The 19,245-nt window shown below is 37.8% G+C and overlaps 1 protein-coding gene across 2 annotated transcripts; it reads left to right on the forward strand.

The window, feature by feature from the left end:
* Positions 1 to 13,920: 13,920 nt before the first annotated feature.
* On the forward strand, positions 13,921 to 17,470 carry LOC115424036 (protein Tob1-like). 2 transcript variants are annotated; one of them, XM_030141117.1, is made up of 2 exons: positions 13,921 to 14,200; positions 15,540 to 17,470. In XM_030141117.1, exon 2 carries the CDS (start codon positions 15,750 to 15,752, stop codon positions 16,758 to 16,760), a length of 1,011 nt encoding a protein of 336 aa, XP_029996977.1. In that variant the 5' UTR covers positions 13,921 to 14,200; positions 15,540 to 15,749; the 3' UTR covers positions 16,761 to 17,470. The 2 variants fall into 2 exon arrangements, with proteins under 2 accessions (XP_029996977.1, XP_029996976.1); XM_030141116.1 differs by having other exon boundaries at positions 13,921 to 14,196.
* The last annotated feature ends 1,775 nt before the right edge of the window (positions 17,471 to 19,245 follow it).

Raw genomic sequence — 19,245 nt, forward strand, 5'->3', positions numbered from 1 at the left:
ATAAAGACATGCAATAAAACAACTGTTATTAGTTCATAAACTGACAAAAATCACTCTTATTTACAATTTACCTATTTACCTACTATTTGAAACCATGTGACATGTTTGAAGGTATTATTTTTATTCTATTGTTTTTATTTCGTAGTGGTTTATTGTTCTTCTTTTTTTGTTTTTAAATGTATGGCTTTTTATGTTTTTTTTTTTTTTTTTCATCTATTCTTGTACTTTTTTTCTTTTATTTGGGTTTTATTTATTCTTCTGTACAGCACTGTTTTCTTTTTTGTACAGTTCTGTGTCTATTAATCTATTCTGTTTTTTATTCTTTTATTTTGGTTTTAATTATTCTTCTGTACAGCACTTTGGTCCACTGCGGTTGTTTTAAAGTGCTTTATAAATAAAGTTGGATTGGATTGGATTTACAGCTTCAAAATGTCTACAAAATTTCTCTTGATCACTGTATACTTATAAAAACCAACATGCTTCTGGACCTCACTGAGGCTCAGGATTGGCCCCATATTTGATGTTTATAGAACTGACCAAAAATAGTCACTTGCCTGATAAAGGGTTAACACAAAGTGCAAAAGAGTTGCAGTGTCTACCATTTCAGGGTACAGGATACCGTGGCACAAAAATCCATGATCACACATTTGTGGAGATATCAAGGGAAGAAAGCATCAAAATGTCTGTATCTGCTGTTTTTCACTTCACTATATTGTTATAAAGGAAGTTTTTTTAAAGCCACGTTCATTATTTCCTTGTAAATTACATCTATTTTAATATTTTTTTTCCAACAATGTCCTTATTTATTTCCAAACGTAATAACACCAGTATGTGACCAAGACAGACCAACAAGACAAGTAACAAAAAAGAGGGGAAAGTAAAATAATAATACAAAAAATACAGTAAATAAAGTGCCAAAGGGGGAATAAGTATACAAAAAACCCATTAAACACTTGATAGTAGTCATTCAACACCAAACAGTAAACATTTTTTTTCCAAATGAACTGCAGAGGGACACTTATGGGTCATCCCCAGATGTTTCCACCAAACAAGGCAAGTCTTTATTTGCAAGAAAATTTCTGAAGGTGCAACAGATGTTATCAAAAATTGGTCGCTTACCCCTGATTGCATTTGTGATCTTTTCCAAGGGCTGAGCTGCTGTTAATTCTGAAAACCATTTACCTATCCTTAGGCTATTCACCTTTTTCCAACCAATTGCAATAACTCTTTTGGCCAACAGCAGGCCTTTATCTAAAAGTAAAGGGTGATTATTTCTTATGTTACAGTTAGCTGGGTAGATACCCAATAAAAAAAAAGTTTTGGTTCTAAATGTATTTTTATCTCTAATATTTCGACAGTACACTATTATACTTTTCCCAGAATTTCTTATTTGAGAACATTGAAACAAACAATGGAGAATTGTGCCCTTTTCCTTGTCACATTTTATGCAAACATCCGGTATGGCACTATTGAATTTATGAAGTTTAACTGGAGTTATATGAGAAGGCATTATTTTCATTTCTTTTTGTACTGTCATTGTGACTGTAACAATCATTGTGTAATACTGTATTCTGTAATATCACAAAATCATGATATTTTCTGAGATCTTTATCATGGTGTTGAAATCTTACACTATTGCAAACATTTGGGCAAACCTGTAAACACATGTAGTATTATTCGATTGAACAGTAAATTTGCAACATTGTTGTTTGTGTTCAGTCTTTATTACTGATTTCATACTACAGGGAAAGTGAACAGAAATTGTTCTTTCTGGTTCTGGTTCATTCTAGCACTGGGGTTCCTAAAGTGGGGTACTGAATACAAAATAAATAATGACAATTAATACTGAAATATAAAGCCCGATAAATACATTCATATAATAGTTTTATTGTTGATTATCTTGTTTAAGCTTTGGTAACATTTTAAGAACATTTGTATTTTATATTATTCAAAGTGAGTTTATTTGAGTAGCTAAGTAATACGAGGGCTGTTCAATAAGTTCATGGCCTCACCCAGAACAGAACACAGGCTGATAATTTATATTTTATTTTTCAACATAATCTCCATTTACAGCAATGCACTTGGTCCATCGATGTTCAAGCATCACTATCCCATCACGAAAGAATGTAACATCCTGTATTATAACAACCAGTATTTCTGGGTGAGGCCATGAACTTATTGAACAGCCCTTGTATATATTTTTTTTTTTGTTAATGAAAGGTTCATGTATTAATTAATAACCAATTTATTTATTTTTGTTTTCAATGAAAGAGGGAATTTTTCAGTTTATATATTGCACACAAAATGTAATTTATATATATATATATATATATATATATATAGATATAGATAGATAGATAGATAGATAGATAGATAGATAGATAGATAGATAGATAGATAGATAGATAGATAGATAGATAGATAGATAGATAGATAGATAGATAGATAGATAGATAGATATACAGTTAAATATATGTTGTTTGTTTACAAACTTTTGAGAATACAGTCGCAAAAAAATTATCAGACCATCAAAAGTCATCAAAAACAATGGTTATGCAATCAAGTACTGACTCCTGTGTGTATCATGTGACTAAAACAGACAGAAAAGAAAACACGGAATCCTTAAAAGCACTGTTTTTGGCAGTACAATGCCATAGATATTGATGTAAGAACTTAAGTGATTTTGGTTATTATCAAGAAAACATGGAAAATGGCTAGATATTAGCTCTGAAATTAAACTCTTATGAGCTATTTGTGTTTTTTCTGTGACTGTATAAACAGACACCCTTGGCACAGGAACAAATTTTGCCTATTTTTTTTTTTTTTTTTTTTTTTCAGTCAAAAAGTCTGACGCAAGAGTTGGGGGTACTTGGCTAAAAGGGTATATTTCAGGGGGTACTCCACTGTAAAAAGTTTGAGAACCACTGTTCTAGGATGACCAACTGCAAGGCAAGAAATTGCACTTCAGGAACTAAATGGAAAACAGTCTTCGATGGAAATGTAAATTTGCACAGTTGTGTGTTCATGTTTTGCTGTTGAAAATAAAAGGTCAAGTCCTTTCTGACAGACAAAACATCACACTGCTCTGTGTTTACATATTACTAAATAAAGTCCTGTCATCAGTCTACCCTAAGTAGCAGTATTGCATGAATTCTGTGCAATGTAGGACAATACATCAGTGTATTCTCTAGTGAAAGACAATTTTACAACCAACCCCCTCCCCCCAAAACCTGTCATGAATACAGCGCAACTCCTTCACAGATTGTACCTATGTGGATAGAAATTCAACACCCACACATGTATCCGTAATATAGTTCACTGAAACTGATGCTGATTACAGTCATGAACAACAGTCTAGTTGTATTTGCCTCCGTCCGGATTCTCATTCACCACAGTCAGTTTGCCATTTGATATTGGTTCACCTCGTTGACTTCAGAGGACAGAAGCTAAATAAAGGAAAGGTTAATGTGCTGTTCACATTTTAAGTATGCATCAGCCACTCCATGATACCATATCTGTTTCCAAAACAGGTACAACCATTAGCTATTGGGAGTCACGCGCTGTCAGCACACTGTGCATACGTGTGTTTGTGTGTGCGTGCGTGACTCACTTGATAAAGCAGCAGAAGACCTGACATGGACCTGTCGCCTCACACACAAACGCTTACATACACACACCGGCTGTGCTGAGGCAGAGAGGGGGATGTCTGGAAACACTGCAGCCCAACAGCAGAGTTTATGGACTGTGAATGTGGTACATTGTGTCTGCTCCAACCAGATACACCGCAGGGCAAAGTATTTGTAAGTCCCCAGTCTGAGATAAAGACTTGTGTAAAGAACCATATACCTAGAATAGGTTTATCCATGAGAACCTTCTTCCATGCATAATTCTTCCAGGAAAGAACACTCATAAATAATTTGTTTGCTTCAGCTATAATAGAATTTATACTTATACTACACTTACCTACAAAGATTTATTGTCTCAATTTTTTTTTAACCCATAAGGACCCAGTATGATATTTGTGACAGTTCCCAAATGATGTTTTCTCTATATTTAACCATCCTTAAGTGTTTTATCATCATTTATTTTAATCTTATCATCTGTATTTTGTGTTTTTTCAATGAAAATCTGGTATTTTCCAACATTTAATTCACTGATCATGTGGATGTTCATAAAAGCTCGGAGTAAAGTTGAGGATTATTATATCAAAAATAGAGAAAACTGAAGAAAAAGTGACTTTCACCACTGTCATTGATCCAACTCTGTGGGTTTTACTAGTAAATCAATGTTGTAGAATATGACAGTGTTTTCATGGTAACTACGGAGCCTCTGAACGTCCAAATGGGTCATATCTGATGACCATGAAAAGATGACAAACTGTATTTTACACTGATTATTTACATGAATTGATAAGATTAATGGATCAACAGGTGTGAAATAGTATAGATCAGTAGATGGTTTTTGTTGCCAGTGTTTGTTTGGGTTAAATAAGTGAGCAGCATATAACAAAACATGTGAAAGACATGACAACAAATAAGACAAAATAAAAACAGATACTAATTACATATTCATCATTATACATTGGTGTGTGTGCGTGTGAGACAGAGAGAGAGAGAGAGAGAGAGAGAGAGAAAAGTGAAAGAAAAGACAAAAAAGTTGGTAACAACAATAAATGATCATAAAAAAGGAAGAAAGAAAACAGAAAAACATCCTTATCATTAACAACAGTGGTAATAATAGTGATGATATAAACATAATAACTCATAATGAACAGAAATACATAACTAAATAACCAGTAATAATAATGATAATAATAATAATAATAATAATAATAATAATAATAATAATAATAATAATAATAATAATAATAACAGTCAGATAAAGGGTACTGATAGAATTGATAATGTTGTGGTTGTACAGGAGGTGCCTGTATAACAAATATCAATGGACATTGGTTTTCAGGCAATTTGTTGAGTTAAAAAAAGGAACAGAAAGAGAGAGAAAAAAAATAATTAATAAAATAAAAAGAAAGAAAGACAGACAGAAAGAAAGAATGAATGAATGAATGAATGAATGAATGAATGAATGAATAAATAAATAAATAAATAAAGGGGGGGCTTAGGAAATCAAATTTTTTTAAATAAATAAAAAATAATAAAAATAATAAAAATAAAATAAAAAAATAATAAATTAAATAATAATAATAATAATAATAATAATAATAATAATGGTTTTTAAATGAGGGTGATCTTTTTTTATTCCAGCCCTTACTGAATTGTATGCAAACTGTGTTTTTTAGACATGTCATGTGAAATAAAGAAATGCATTTTAGCGAGTCATGTCAAGTCAGTCATCCACAGTTGATTATGCTCAGATGATATCAGGGTAAGTCAGAGGCAGACTGTTCTTGTTCTTATCTTTTTGTGTAACTCTGTTCAGGCCCTGAGCCAAAAGAACAGGGAGTTGATTTCATGTGTTGAGGATGTCGACGTAGATGTGGAATATGGACTGACAGAGCTCTTATCTTTATGGATAATAATCAATATCATAATTTAAGTTACATACTGATAATGGACTTTTGACATGTATGAATACATTTGTGAGGGAAAGCGTACAATATATATTATTTCACACTAACTTAATGCATTTTCACAATGTGTGAATCGATTTATTACAATGTTCTTGACTGTAAATAGCCAGATTTTTTTAAAATATTCAAATTTGGCTACACACAATGCAATAATCAGCCATATTGAAAAGTAGCAGACAATTTAGTGCTATCATTAAAATATGCATAAGCTTAGAAGAGGACTTGCTAGGTGTTAGTCCCATGCATGTGATGGAGAACCTATTATTACAGCAGATTGTAGGTCACTTTGGCCTTATACGTCTTTTTATTAAATGGATCCGAGCAATATACTTTAATTATGATCATAATAGAGAAGCTATAAGATCTAATTTGCTCGCTGTGACAGGTTGGGTGATAATGAGATGAATTATTTTGTAGAAAAGCACAACCAGACCATTTCAAGATAACACTGGGGGTTTCTAAAGCTAAAAAACAGAATCTAATTTGAAGGTAGATGAGATTTCTGCTGGTGCGTGACTACTTCATCTCTACTGATTAGTAAACACTCACACATGTCTGCAATACACACATATGGTTAGTACAGATGGACGTGAATACATATTTGGGGAATGTGAGACCAAACCTGGCCTGCTGAGAGATGTATGGATATGTGTGTGTGTGTGTGTGTGTGTGTGCGTGTGTGTGTATCAGTGTGTGGGCAGCAAAACATACAGATTCAACAAAGTATTTTCCCACAGCTATGAATACAGACGAGCCACCCCCCTCCCCTCCATAAGGCACGACAGTGGGGTTGTTACTCCCCTCTCTGTTTCGATCATCCTTAGTCCTCCTCCTCTGTTGTCTTACTCTATCTCTCCTTTAATCTATCAGGCACACTTCTCAGCAGACAGCCCCTGCTGTTTACTTTTAATTTCTCTCTGTGAATCCTAATTGCACGCTGTGTCTTTCCAGGGTCAGTTCTAATCAGAATTATGAAAAGTGCATCAGACTCCCCAGACTCCCCATCCGAATCGCCTCCAGTGTTTTTGTGAAGAACTTGGCTGTTGTCAGTAGGTGGTCTCCAGTTTGCTGACGTTGCTTTCCAAACAAGCAGAATACATTTATAAAGAATTTGCATAGACTTCTTTGAGTGTGTTTTTCTTTCATTGGGTGTTTCTTGCCCTCTTGCCGCCTATACTGGCTCTTTTTCACTTCTCTTCCCTGTCAGCACTCACAGGTCACCTCTGGGCCTCTGGGCACAACTGCCTCCTCTTCCTTCCCTCTTCTTTCATATCCCCCCACCTGTCCTTTATACCTCTACACTTCCTCTCCATCCTACACTGTTTCTACTCTGGCACCTCTGTAGTCTTTCAACCTGCGGCCTATTGCTTCTCCAACGCCTCAGAGTGTCTCTGGGCTTGTTCACACTAAGCACTTAAACATGTCTCAAGTGATCCAGTCGCAAGGAAACAACTCCACATGTGTGAAAGTAGTCACGCCAGGACCATATTTCTCAGACCACATTTGGAGGTGGCCAAGGACATGAAACACAAATATAGGATATACTGTGATGTGTAACCTATGTTTGCCTGCCTATAATCTACATATAGTACTGTACTGTATACTGAGGCAAACATGTAATGGAAGTTACAGTTCTTAAATGAAAGAAAGTTTTGGAGTAGCTAACATTAGTGTGTTGACTAACAGCAGCCTGTTAGCTTTTACTTGGTAGTTTTCATCCTCAACACCAAAACCGTGAGATTGGCAGAATGACTCACTATTCCCTCTAGTGGTCACATTTATTATTTTATTTAATCTTTATTTACAGTTGTCCCTCACTATAAAGCGGTTCACTTTTTGCGGCCTCGCTGTTTCGCGGATTTTTTTAGTGCAATTTTGCATGCTTTTTTTTACAGTGTATGAACACGCGTTGTATTCTGCGTCCTGATTGGCTAAGGGACTGTAGACCATTGTCAATCAATCTCCTCCATGCCGTGTCTCCTGTACAGTACAGAATGCGTTTGGCTTGCCAAATTTATATAAATGTTCGATCGCTAGCAGTGTGACTCTGAAGTGCTGTATGTTTGCGAGTTTTCTCCCTGACAAATCCCACAATGTTGACGAAATGTTCTGCATCGACAAAGGCACCTGCGGTTGCACCCAAAAGGCAGAGGAAGATGCTAGCCATCGCACAAAAAGTTGGACTTCTGGACATGCTGAAGGAAGGTAGAAGTTACGCGGCTGTAGGGCGCCATTACGCGATAAATGAATCTTCGGTTCGTTATATAAAGAATGAGGAAAATAACTTAAGGACGACAGCAGCAATAAGTTTTAGGATGCAGAAATGTGAGAATGTTAATGCCTGTCTGAGAAAAGTGTATAAAGTGTGTGGTGAGGGGTTTTACAGCCTTAAAACATATATAATAATTGTAAAAAATACAGCTGACTGCTTCGCGGATTTCACCTGTTGTGGGTTATTTTTAGAATGTAACCCCCGCGATAAATGAGGGACCACTGTAGTCAGGAAAAAAATTCAATGTTTTAATGTAGAAATTCATCATAAAAATATTAAGGGTTAACTCCCTTTTTTCTCCTGGAAGGGACCATTCTCTGGTTCCTGCAGTTTATCCATCCTAATACACACACTGTACATAGCATTAGCATTAGCATTAGCACACACTAGGCAGTGAGTTGCCATTGAATACACTTGGGAGCCAATTCCAGATCTTCATCAGCGCCCTGGTCAATAACACCAGTCGGAGCATTATCTGTTCTCAAATAAACTCAACACAGAAATGTTCTGGTCTAACCCAAACCTTTTTGCTACGTGGCAGAATCCCTGACCACTACACCACCATGCCACCCCATCCACCAAAGTGCTGTCATTTCCAAAACCTAACCAAAACTCAGATGATGCTTTTATCACAGCTGATATTCTACGATAGGTGTGTGCATCTTTTCTATAATGAAATATGATGTCTGTGAAGAGTTACATGAAATGATTAACATCTAAGGCACTTAATTTTAATGAACAACCTTTAATACTATTGTTGAGGGTAAGGGTGGTGGCATTGTATTAATAACAAAACACCTTTGGAATTGCAATTTAGTTGTAAATTACCATAATTTCTGTGGGGCAGGGGTAGTAATGTAAACACTTCTCCATAGTTAATACATGTGGGTACAATACTAGGCTGGCCAGGTGCTCTGTGTTCACTATTTTGAATTGCAAATCTGTTCCTGCTGTTTAAGGGTCATCCATATATTTACATGACCACACAAAAGACCTTCCAGCCCCAGTCCCATCCTCTGTACAATACTTGCTCCCTTTTTTTTTTTTTTTTTTTTTAAATCTGCCAAGGAGGTTATGTTTTTGCCGGTGTTGGTTTGTCTGTCAGTCTGTCCGTGTGCAAGATAGCTCAAAAAGTTAAGGGCAGATTTGGATGAAAATTTCAGGAAATGTTGATACTGGCACAAGGAATAAATGATTAAATTTTGGTGGTGATCGTGGTGGGGGGCACTGATCTGCCTTGACGAAGGTCTGTGCTCTGCGAGTGCTTTTCTAGTTTTCAAAGTGAACTCTGCATTAACCCATAAAGACCCAAGCAGCCACCACTGACCAAAATCATCTACTAATCTAAAATGTTAAATAACTTTGAAATCATTAATCCTATCAATAAATAAAAACTATATCAATAACTAAATAAAAAACTGGTGTAAAATACAGTTTGTCATCTTTTCATGGTCATCAGATATGACCCATTTAGACAATCAGAGGCTCCGTAGTGAACATGGAAACACCATCATCTTCTACAACATTGATTCAAGGGTAAAACCCATGGTGTTTGATAAATGTGGATGGACACACTTGGTTTTATGTTCAGTTATTGACATCTTTGCTGAAATAGTCACTATTTTTTCAGTTTTCTCTGTTTCTGATACAATAATCTTCATCTTTAAGCTGAGCTTTTATGAACATCTATATGATCAGTGCATCAAATACAGGAAAAAACATGATTTTTACTGAGGAAAAAGAAAGGGAAATATAGAGGATAATATTATAATAAATGGTGATGAGTCACTTAAGAAAGGTTAAATATAGAGGAAAAATTCATCTGGGAACTGCCACAGAAGCACCACTGGGTCCTTATGGGTTAAACACTACGAAATGATTGGAATGGGAGAAGAGTGTAGAATAAAAAATGTAGAGTAATCAAGATGATGTCATGACTAAAACATGCAAAATGATGTCCCAGATGAATCAGAGGTACCTTTGCACCTTTCGCTTATTCTTCCATCAACTATCCATGTCTCATTATAAAATTGATTCTCCACGTCCTTGAGGCACGAGAGATGTTGGTTTATCATTTGAGACAGTTTATGTGCAAAGAAGCCTGCAGGGTGGGGGGTGGATGTGCCTGTATTCAGATAGGTAGAGAGAGCAAATAAAGATCATATTGACTACCTTTCTGCCTTTCAACTCGTAGAGACACAGTACAGTCACTGTTATGTGGAGCAACAAAATCCACTGAAATGTGGGATAAAGTGGCTCTAAGAAGAACTCATGTGATAACCCAATAATGAGAACAGAGTGTACTGTACTGAGACTTAAAATAGCATAGATGACTTATACTGCCCCTTTCACTCATGTGAATGTCGTGTGTCTGTTTATGTTTTCGTTAAGCATTCTTCAAGGTCAAAGTATGAATACAAGCGAGAAAAACAAAACAGAAGAAAATGGAGAAGAAGACAGAAGAAAGTAAAGTAAAGGGAAATTTAATTAGCATTAATATTTAACTTGTGCAGTCCTTGAGAAACTGAAAAACATAGCACAAGGCATGCACCGTGAACAATATAAAAGGCTTTTCTAGATAGAGCATCCTTCATTTGCGTGGCTCGTCGAATTACACAAAAGGATCAGTGAAGCTATATAATCTGGATGCACACTGATATTTTCAATTTTCCAAAACTGACCAAAGATCAATAGTAAACCATTTTGCACGCCTTAGATTTGTTTATATTCGGATGTTTTTCATGCATTTCAACCTTGTTTTCTCTTTTTTGGAAATGGCAAATAGATCTATTGATGTTGCTCTAGTGGGCTGTCATTGAATGAATTATGTAACAGCCTTGGTCGGTTATAAAGGCGACTGTGCGGGAGAAAAAGTACTTACAGTGTTGTCGTGACAAATGATAACATAACCCCTGCACGGATGCATGTTGCATGACTCACTACAGCCTGCTAATGCATGATATTCAATGAGAAGCCACAGACCGTCAAAGATTAAAGTATAGGAACAATAAAAAAAACAGCCACGCATGAAAGTTACTTAATGACATTTTGTACCAGGGCGGGGACTTAATACTTTCACTGATTTAAAAGTACAGTTTTTTCTATTACAGTGAATTTAAAGGACACTGGATTATACATTGTCTTTACTATTCAGTGGTGTGATTTTGCTAATACTATGAAATTAGTGTTTTCATAGGTTTTTCAAGCATAATTAAAAGACCATCACTGACTTAAAAAGGGTGTAATTAGCACATAAATCTACCACTCTTTTGTTTATTTTGTGCTCTTTGTTTCTTTTAAGATGATCACTTTGTGTGGAGATCACAATTTGGCTAAAACACACCAACTGCCTGTGCCAGAATTGCACCTACACTATTTCTTCTCCCTTTCCTCTCTGTCTCCTTCACTGCATGTCTCATCTGCTACCTCATTTACTCTTCAAAGAGAGAGCAAAGCATCTGTCTATTACGAAGAGCCCAGGGCGCTCTGCAGAGTTGTGTTAAGTAATAACAACCAGTGACGTCAAAGGCTCTCCGTCTGAGCTGGAAAGAGGGAGGGCAAGAGGGAGAAAAAAAAAAAAAAAAAGGGATGAAAGCAAAAGGGAGGAGGGGAGGCAGACATGGAAGCGGTAGAGTGTGAGTTCTCCTCGACTTGTGTGTCAGTTGTTGTTGTTATATGTTTATGTGTCACTACTGTATTGTACTGAAAACAAACACTGTGCAGCATCTTAGCCTTTAATTACAAGCTACGGAATACTGACATGATTTATGTTCTGCCTTTGTCAAAGGCTAATACACAAGTATTGCAACCATTTTTCCCAGCAACTTATTGTCCTTTTACTACTGGTTCAGGAAAAAGCAGCAACAATACAGTCTATTATATCCCATCCTATAGTAAACACTAACCACATTATCATATAGGAGGAGGTTGCATGTTTATATCATAGGCCGGGAGGAGGAGGGCAGCTCATCCTCCGGTTGTCAGGGTGAGATCAAGGGATGTTATGTTAAGATCGTGAGAACACAAGGCTTATGCAATAAAAACTGGATGCAAATGGGCTCAAAATGGGCTCCTTCAATTTAACTAGTTCCTGTTGAAGATGGTGTTGTGCTCCCTCAGCATTAAAACAGCTCCACTAAGCCCTCATGAGTCAGATTCATTTAAAACCTGGGGAAAAAATAGCTTATACGCAATTTATCGTTCCATCCGTGTTCTCGTCCCTAGAGTTACGACACAGACACAACTGAAGACTGGCTAACGGATTACAGATCGTAGGGCGTTACACTCATAAGTGCAAGTGACAGAAGTGGCAGTGAGTGGAGGATGAATTAGAGGATTACACCCTAAGACAATATAGCAGTATTAACATGGCGCATTATGGCTGCTGACCTTCTTCAGTCAGGTGACCGCCGTTGCATGTACAAATTAGCTATGACCGAAAAAGCAAAGTATGTAAACTACTGTAAACTACCGTAAAAATCTACACCAAAAAAAAAATGCCTATATGGCTTTGGTCCTAGACATCATGTGACACTGGATTGCACTGAGCTGTTTACAGTGAAAACAACCCAGAAGACCTTGCCAAGACTGTGGAACTCACAGTGTTGTTGGCAACCACCTTACCCTCCCACCCACTTCCATTGTGAATCAGAGTCCACAAGACGATGTAGAACCATATAATCTCTCCTCTATTCTCTTCCCTTTGCCTGATCTATCATTGTTGCAACGTATTTGATCCTCACAGCACTTTCCACTGGAGCCCTTTCACACACATTTTACAGCTCACATGACTCCACTTGGCAAACCTAAGTGCCTAAAGAATGTCTAAAAGTCCACTCTGTCAGCAAAGGAAATACACAATCCGGCAGCTTTTCCTTTTTCATTACAACTGCAGCTGCTGTGATGACAAAAGTACAGCTGTCAAACAAAATCACATCATATAAAGAGACGTGAATAGGAGAGAAAAGCTTTAAAGCAACAGGAGAAATACTGAAAATGACCGCAGTCGGTGTGGTGGTGTGGTCGAAGAGGCATGATTGAGTAAAAGTAAATGAAGGCAGCAGAAACAGAAATAACGTGACTTTTTTTTTTTATTCATCACTGCAGAGGATGGTTTGAAATACTAATATGTACATCTTTTCTTTTCGGTGCAGACGTTAAGATTGAGTTACAGTGACATTGTGAAGCAGTGACTTCACATCATGAATATACACCTATGTGTGTTGGTACACTTTAAATTTGGCAACAGCGTGCGTTCAGCCGAGCAATGACGTGCGCAGCCTACATCAGCACCTTGGATACGGGCACACCATTCACCGTAGGGCTCCTGCCCCGTTTTGGACCAATCAGCTCTTGTGTTTTCTAGATAGCATTCAGCACCACCCACACTGCTGCCGGCTGTATTGTTCCGCTGTAGGGAATCTCCTCCTAGGCAATATACATTTATCACAAATCCTGCAGGTTTTTTTTTTTTTCATGGCAGGCTATTAAGTATGACCAATCTAATCGATGACAAAAGGAAATAATGTGATAGAAACCTGATCTAAGTGTCTAGAATAAACATGGCGCTGCCTTTTTAAAGGGAAACGACACGTGTTCAGCAGGATTCAGTCTATCAATTAATAATAGCACAGTGTCAGTGTTATTTTCCTCAACCTAAGCTGGAAATATTAAAAGTGAAAATAAAACATGAGCTCCAATCTGACAAAATCACATCGATATGATTATTTATCAAAAGAAAAAACCACAAAGAGGCAGGATATCTCTTTATATAATATGTTTCTGCGTTAACATTAATTACTTTTGCCTTTTGCTGTCAGCACAGACCTAGGTTATCTCTGACGCAAGCGCTCATCACAGGCGTCTCTCCCATTTCACAGGATCATATGTCTCCGATTGACAACTCCGAGCGACCAATCAGTACGCGATTCGTAAATCACTCCAAGGGAGGGACTCACATTTCTGACCAATCAGAGTCGCCTGTATTGTTTTGACCTCTGAAACCGCATCACCGCCTACCTCGTGCCCATGGCGGAGGAAAGCTATAAATAAAGGCAACAGTGTACCAGGAGGGGGACGAAGTTGCAAAACTCCCGAGTAGGAGGGAGCTACTCTGCAAAGCCTGCTGAAAAGAGGAAAAAACGCAAAATAACCTTAAAAATAGAAACCGAAGCAAACCGCAAACGCCAATCCTCCGAAATCTACATGTACTGGAATACTTTTTTTGTAATGTTCATAATATATTCTATGTGAAGAAAGTATTTATACTTTTTTTCTATTTGCACTAACTAACGGTACTTCAGAACTACTGAGAATCTTTATTTTTTACAAAAAAGTAAGTATATTTCAGCTGGCTTTCTCTGTTAGTCATGCTAGATGTGACAGAAATGTATTTATTTTAGCTTGGTGTCGTACTGTAGCTCTATTCATACTTATTAAGCTGATTTGCTGCGTCAGTCCGTGAAGTTAGGGAGGGGTGTATATATATATATATATATATATATATATATATATGTGTGTGTGTGTGTGTATTTGCAGGAGTGTGCGTGAGATAAACTCTGTATGTTCTTTTTTTCCCCTTATCTTAGTTTGGGCTGGTTGTGACGTGCCTCTTCTAAATAATGCCAATTCTTTCTCAAAATACGAAAACACGGTATTCTCACACATTAAATCCATATTTTACTCCTCACTAGTGTTAATAGTAGGCAGATACGGTTTATATTTGTGTAACTGGAATAGTATTTTCAATTAATAATATGATTTAAGACCTGTAGCCGTTTCGCAACTTTGAGGAATCTCCTGTAAGCGTCTGTTTTCAAGGGCAGCTCAACGATGAAAGCGATAAATGTAGTAACAGCCTTTTTTTTTTTAACCAGAGGGTGAATTCGTGAACTTTTAGGTATTTGAAAATTCCTGACTGTCCTCGAACGCATCGTCTGTAATGATTAGTGATCCGAGCCTTTTTTTTTCTGCATTTGATCGTTGTACAGGTTTTTTAACGCTGTGACTATGAATCTTTAAGTTCCCCTTTCTCGTGTAAATTGGCCAAACACGGGTGTAGTCACGGTGGCTTAATTCGACGTGGTTTTTAATGTACAGAATTGACTAATAGCGATGATTCACGCATATAAACCGGACTAGTCCCTGCGGCTGTAAGTGTGAAAACAACCCAAAGCACTCATGGATAAGACATTTCCTGAGTTATGTTCAGTATTTTTAACTAAATGCAACAACCAGTCGTCTTCATATGTATCCTACTATAGCCACCAGTCTATTATGTAACTAGATTCTCGAGACCAAGTCCGAGGTTAAAATGATCAATACCCACTTTTTTTTTATATTTACATAAATGACATAAGCACCATCAGCGACAGATCAGTAGGGAATAATCGCTGATCCCAGACCAGTGGGTTCTGCCTTAGTATTTCTGCAATAATCAGCTGCCTTTTCATTGTGACTCAGATTAAGCTTATTGTGCTGAGTGACACCACTAAGCTTAAAAGTATACATGTGCGCAATAGTTTAGAATGAATCAAACAAATGGCCAACTGTATGCTTCTCCTAACATTATTCTGTTTGAAAATATATATTTTTAATCATTATTCCTGCCTCTAATATTGCACAACATTTTGGAATGAATAATTTATAAGTATTATTTTACTCTATCACTTGCTGCAGGAAATAAAATCACCCTGTGGAAGGACACCACTTCTACAAAACCAGCACTTTTGCTTTGAACCAGCTTTATCCCAGTTTTGGTTGCTTTTGCCATCCTGCCTGAAGAGCATCTGAGTTGCCAGCCACGGATAAACAAATCGCATCCAGTGGACACATTCAAGGTCAGACACATCTAATTTTCACGCAACTGGTAAACTTCAGCAGTCAGCTATGCAGCTTGAAATCCAAGTAGCTCTCAACTTCATCATCTCGTACCTGTACAACAAGCTGCCGAGGCGGCGGGTCAACATTTTCGGCGAAGAGCTGGAACGGCAGCTGAAGCAGAAATATGAGGGACACTGGTACCCAGACAAGCCATACAAAGGCTCAGGATTCAGATGCATCCATGTGGGTGAGAAGGTAGACCCTGTGGTGGAGAAGGCAGCCAAGGAGAGTGGGCTGGACATCGAGGATGTCCGCAACAACCTGCCCCAGGACCTCAGCGTATGGATTGACCCCTTCGAAGTGTCCTACCAGATCGGGGAGAAGGGGCCTGTCAAAGTATTGTACGTCGATGACAGCAACGAAAGTGGAGTTAGCAGTGGGGGACTTGATCTGGACAAGGAGATCAAGAACAGTTTCAATCCTGATGCACAGGTCTTCATGCCCATCAATGAGCCTTTGACCGGCACCTCTCCAGGCTCCAGCTCACCCTCTCCTCCTTTTGGCCACTCAGCAGCAGTCAGCCCCACCTTTATGCCCCGTTCTACACAGCCTTTAACCTTCACAACCGCCACCTTTGCCGCCACCAAGTTTGGCTCCACTAAGATGAAGAGCAGCGGACGCAACGGCAACGGTGGTAGTAGTGCTGGGAACAAGGTGGCACGTACCTCTCCCACCAACCTGGGCCTGAATGTGAACAGTCTCCTGAAACAGAAAGCCATCTCCACCTCCATGCACTCTCTGTACGGGCTGGGCCTCGGAGCGCAGCACCAGAAGCCCTCAGCCCTGTCCCCCAATGCCAAGGAGTTTGTGTTCCCCAGCCTGCAGGGCCAGGGGAGCCAGAGCGCTCTCTTCCCTGACAGCTCCCTCAGCCTCAGCCCGCTGCAGTACAGCAATGCCTTTGACGTGTTTGCGGCCTATGGTGGCCTTAATGACAAGTCCCTCATGGATGGCTTGAATTTCAGCTTGAACAACATGCAGTATTCTAACCAGCAATTCCAGCCAGTTATGGCCAACTAGTACACATAAAGGTACTACTTAAGCTACTACTTCACACAGAAACGACCAGAGATAATGTGACGGGGAGGGGGGGAAACAAACATAATGCACATTTTGAAAAAACATAAAAAAAGTGTAAACAAGAACAGAATGTCAAGGATAAAAGGAAAAAAAGTGACTTGTCAGCTGTAAGATCTTTGTTACAAGTCTAAGAGCATGAGCCCGAGGGTGAATTACTTTGCCCCCTTGAGTTGTAACTTTTCTTTTTTTTTTTCCTAAACGATGAAGCTTGTAGTACAAGATGTCCAAGCTTGGTTACCTAAACTTCAACATGCATCATTGTTATTTCTTTTGCCAACCAAGCACAAAATATTTTTTTTTTTTTATGTAACTGTTTTAAGATATAAAAAAAGACAAAAAAAAAAAAAAGACACCACCACAAGTCATGGCCTCTCAGTATTTAAACATAACTGGACACCGCCAATTTTTTCAAGAAAGTGGCATAAATAAGTGGGATTTCCTGGTCTTTTTTCTAATTGTATAATTTAATTTAGTACAGAGTTTGTAAAATATCAGAGTATCTATTGTTTCTACGACATGGTATTGCATTTATATCTTTTTACTACTCCAGTGATCTGTGATGGCTGCAGCAACTTTATGTTTTCTTTTTTTATTGAAATTATAAAATGAATCCATCTTTAAAAAAAAAAAAAAACATTGACTATTCTAAAGATTGTGTACAGAATATTCCGTAGTGGTGGGATTTAAGAATATTTGCTTTTTTGAAAAACATAAGAGTTGTATTTTCTGTTAAGAGTTTAAAGATTTTTGCTATATTATGGACAAAATGTAATCGTATATTAATTTTGTACCTACATTGTGCAATACTTGATAAAACAAACGGTATAACAAAGTATTCTGAGTCAGTGTCTTACATGTTAAAAGGGACTGATAGTTTATTAAGTTTGTATTAAAAAGCTTGAAAATAATCACACTTGTTCAGTTTGTTATTGATCTTTGTACTTGATCTTAAAGGAGGTATTACAGTAGATTCTATGCACACACCCATTATAGACTACCAGTTTTATACATTAAGGGGAATATTTCTAACTGACAACTTGCAGGTTTAGTTTCTTACACTAATATTATGTATGAGGATGATAATACATAACATCCTTTGACACATTTCCCACCTATCTTTAACTCTCACTCACGCTTTAATCCCTCAGTTGTTCACACCACACAGGTTTTTGTGGCAAACAGTGCTTCAAGTGTCATTGCACATATGGATACAGAGAGTGTGACTGTGTCAAACTCTGTAACCTGGGCCCCCGAATGATATAAAGCTCCAAAACCAATAGCAAAATAGCAAAAACCTGGGTTTAACCTCTCTGCAAATACTGATCTGTGATACTAATGTCACATGGGGAGGAAATGAAATGGGTTCTTGTAGCTTTCATTACCTTATCAGCTCACCAGACTGGAGGTAACAGGGTAGGCCGACATATTTTAGGCACAAATCACAAATCAAAATGCTTTTATGCATGATTGAATGGTGCTGCTTTTCCTCTGTGCACTGGCTTTGCTGTAGCGAATAGACCAGAGGAAAATATCCCCCTGTAGGGAGTTAGTAGAGTCACAGATTATCTGTAATAGTTGGACACATCATAATATCATGAAAAACAGTAGGTGTAAAGAGTATGGGTTCAGTCAGTGTCTGATAAATAACTGGGTGGGTGCAGTCTATCAGGATGGAATGGGATCCAGTCATGAAAAGTGCATCAATACACTTGTGTGATTAAGTGATGATATAGTATATTATAAAAAAAGGAGCTATTTGATGATTCGACTTGAACTGATTATACTACAGGTCAATCTTTGTGACTGTGCAGGTTATAATTTCAGTAAAACCTCCTCTTTTACTCCCTCAAAGTAAAAATAGATTTTCCTGATGACCAGTGATTAAGTATGCAGCTGGTGTTGAAGTTGAGACCCCTGTGATGATATTGTAGCGGAGCTGTTGCTTTTGATAAGACTGTATCGTGCCAGGACTGGCTGACTAAAACCCGACCCCGCTGGTGTATCATGATCCCTCTGAGGCTGGCTCATCATCACTTGTCTGTCCTCGTGTCCCCTTGATACACTTGGGGCTCTGTAGGCTGTCTAAAGTTCAGCATGTGTGTGTGTGTGTGTGTGTGTGTGTGTGAGGGTTTATCTGCTGATACTCTGTGTGTAATCGGTCTGGTGGGAGTGGGTCTGTTTATCTTGGTTTGTGACACTGTTTGTGCGCATGTCGGGTCGTTCAGGTGGATGAAAATACCTCGGTGAAGGATTGTGATTAGTTGTTGAACACCCCCGCAGTTGTGTTAGGAGCAGGAAAGGAGGATCGAGTTGACGGATGAAAATGAGAATATGAGATCACTATGTCAGTACTTTTTGTCCCCTGTTCCTTTAAATTAACTTGGTAAATTACAGTCAAACATTATCTCAGTTAAAGCAACACTCC

This window comes from Sphaeramia orbicularis, chromosome 8 (genome assembly GCF_902148855.1).
Source record: "Sphaeramia orbicularis chromosome 8, fSphaOr1.1, whole genome shotgun sequence".
Classification (NCBI taxonomy): Eukaryota; Metazoa; Chordata; class Actinopteri; order Kurtiformes; family Apogonidae; genus Sphaeramia; species Sphaeramia orbicularis.

Bases quoted from the DNA above. Each gene is read 5' to 3' on its own strand.
- LOC115424036 (XM_030141117.1), top strand. From the start codon at position 15,750: ATGCAGCTTGAAATCCAAGTAGCTCTCAACTTCATCATCTCGTACCTG.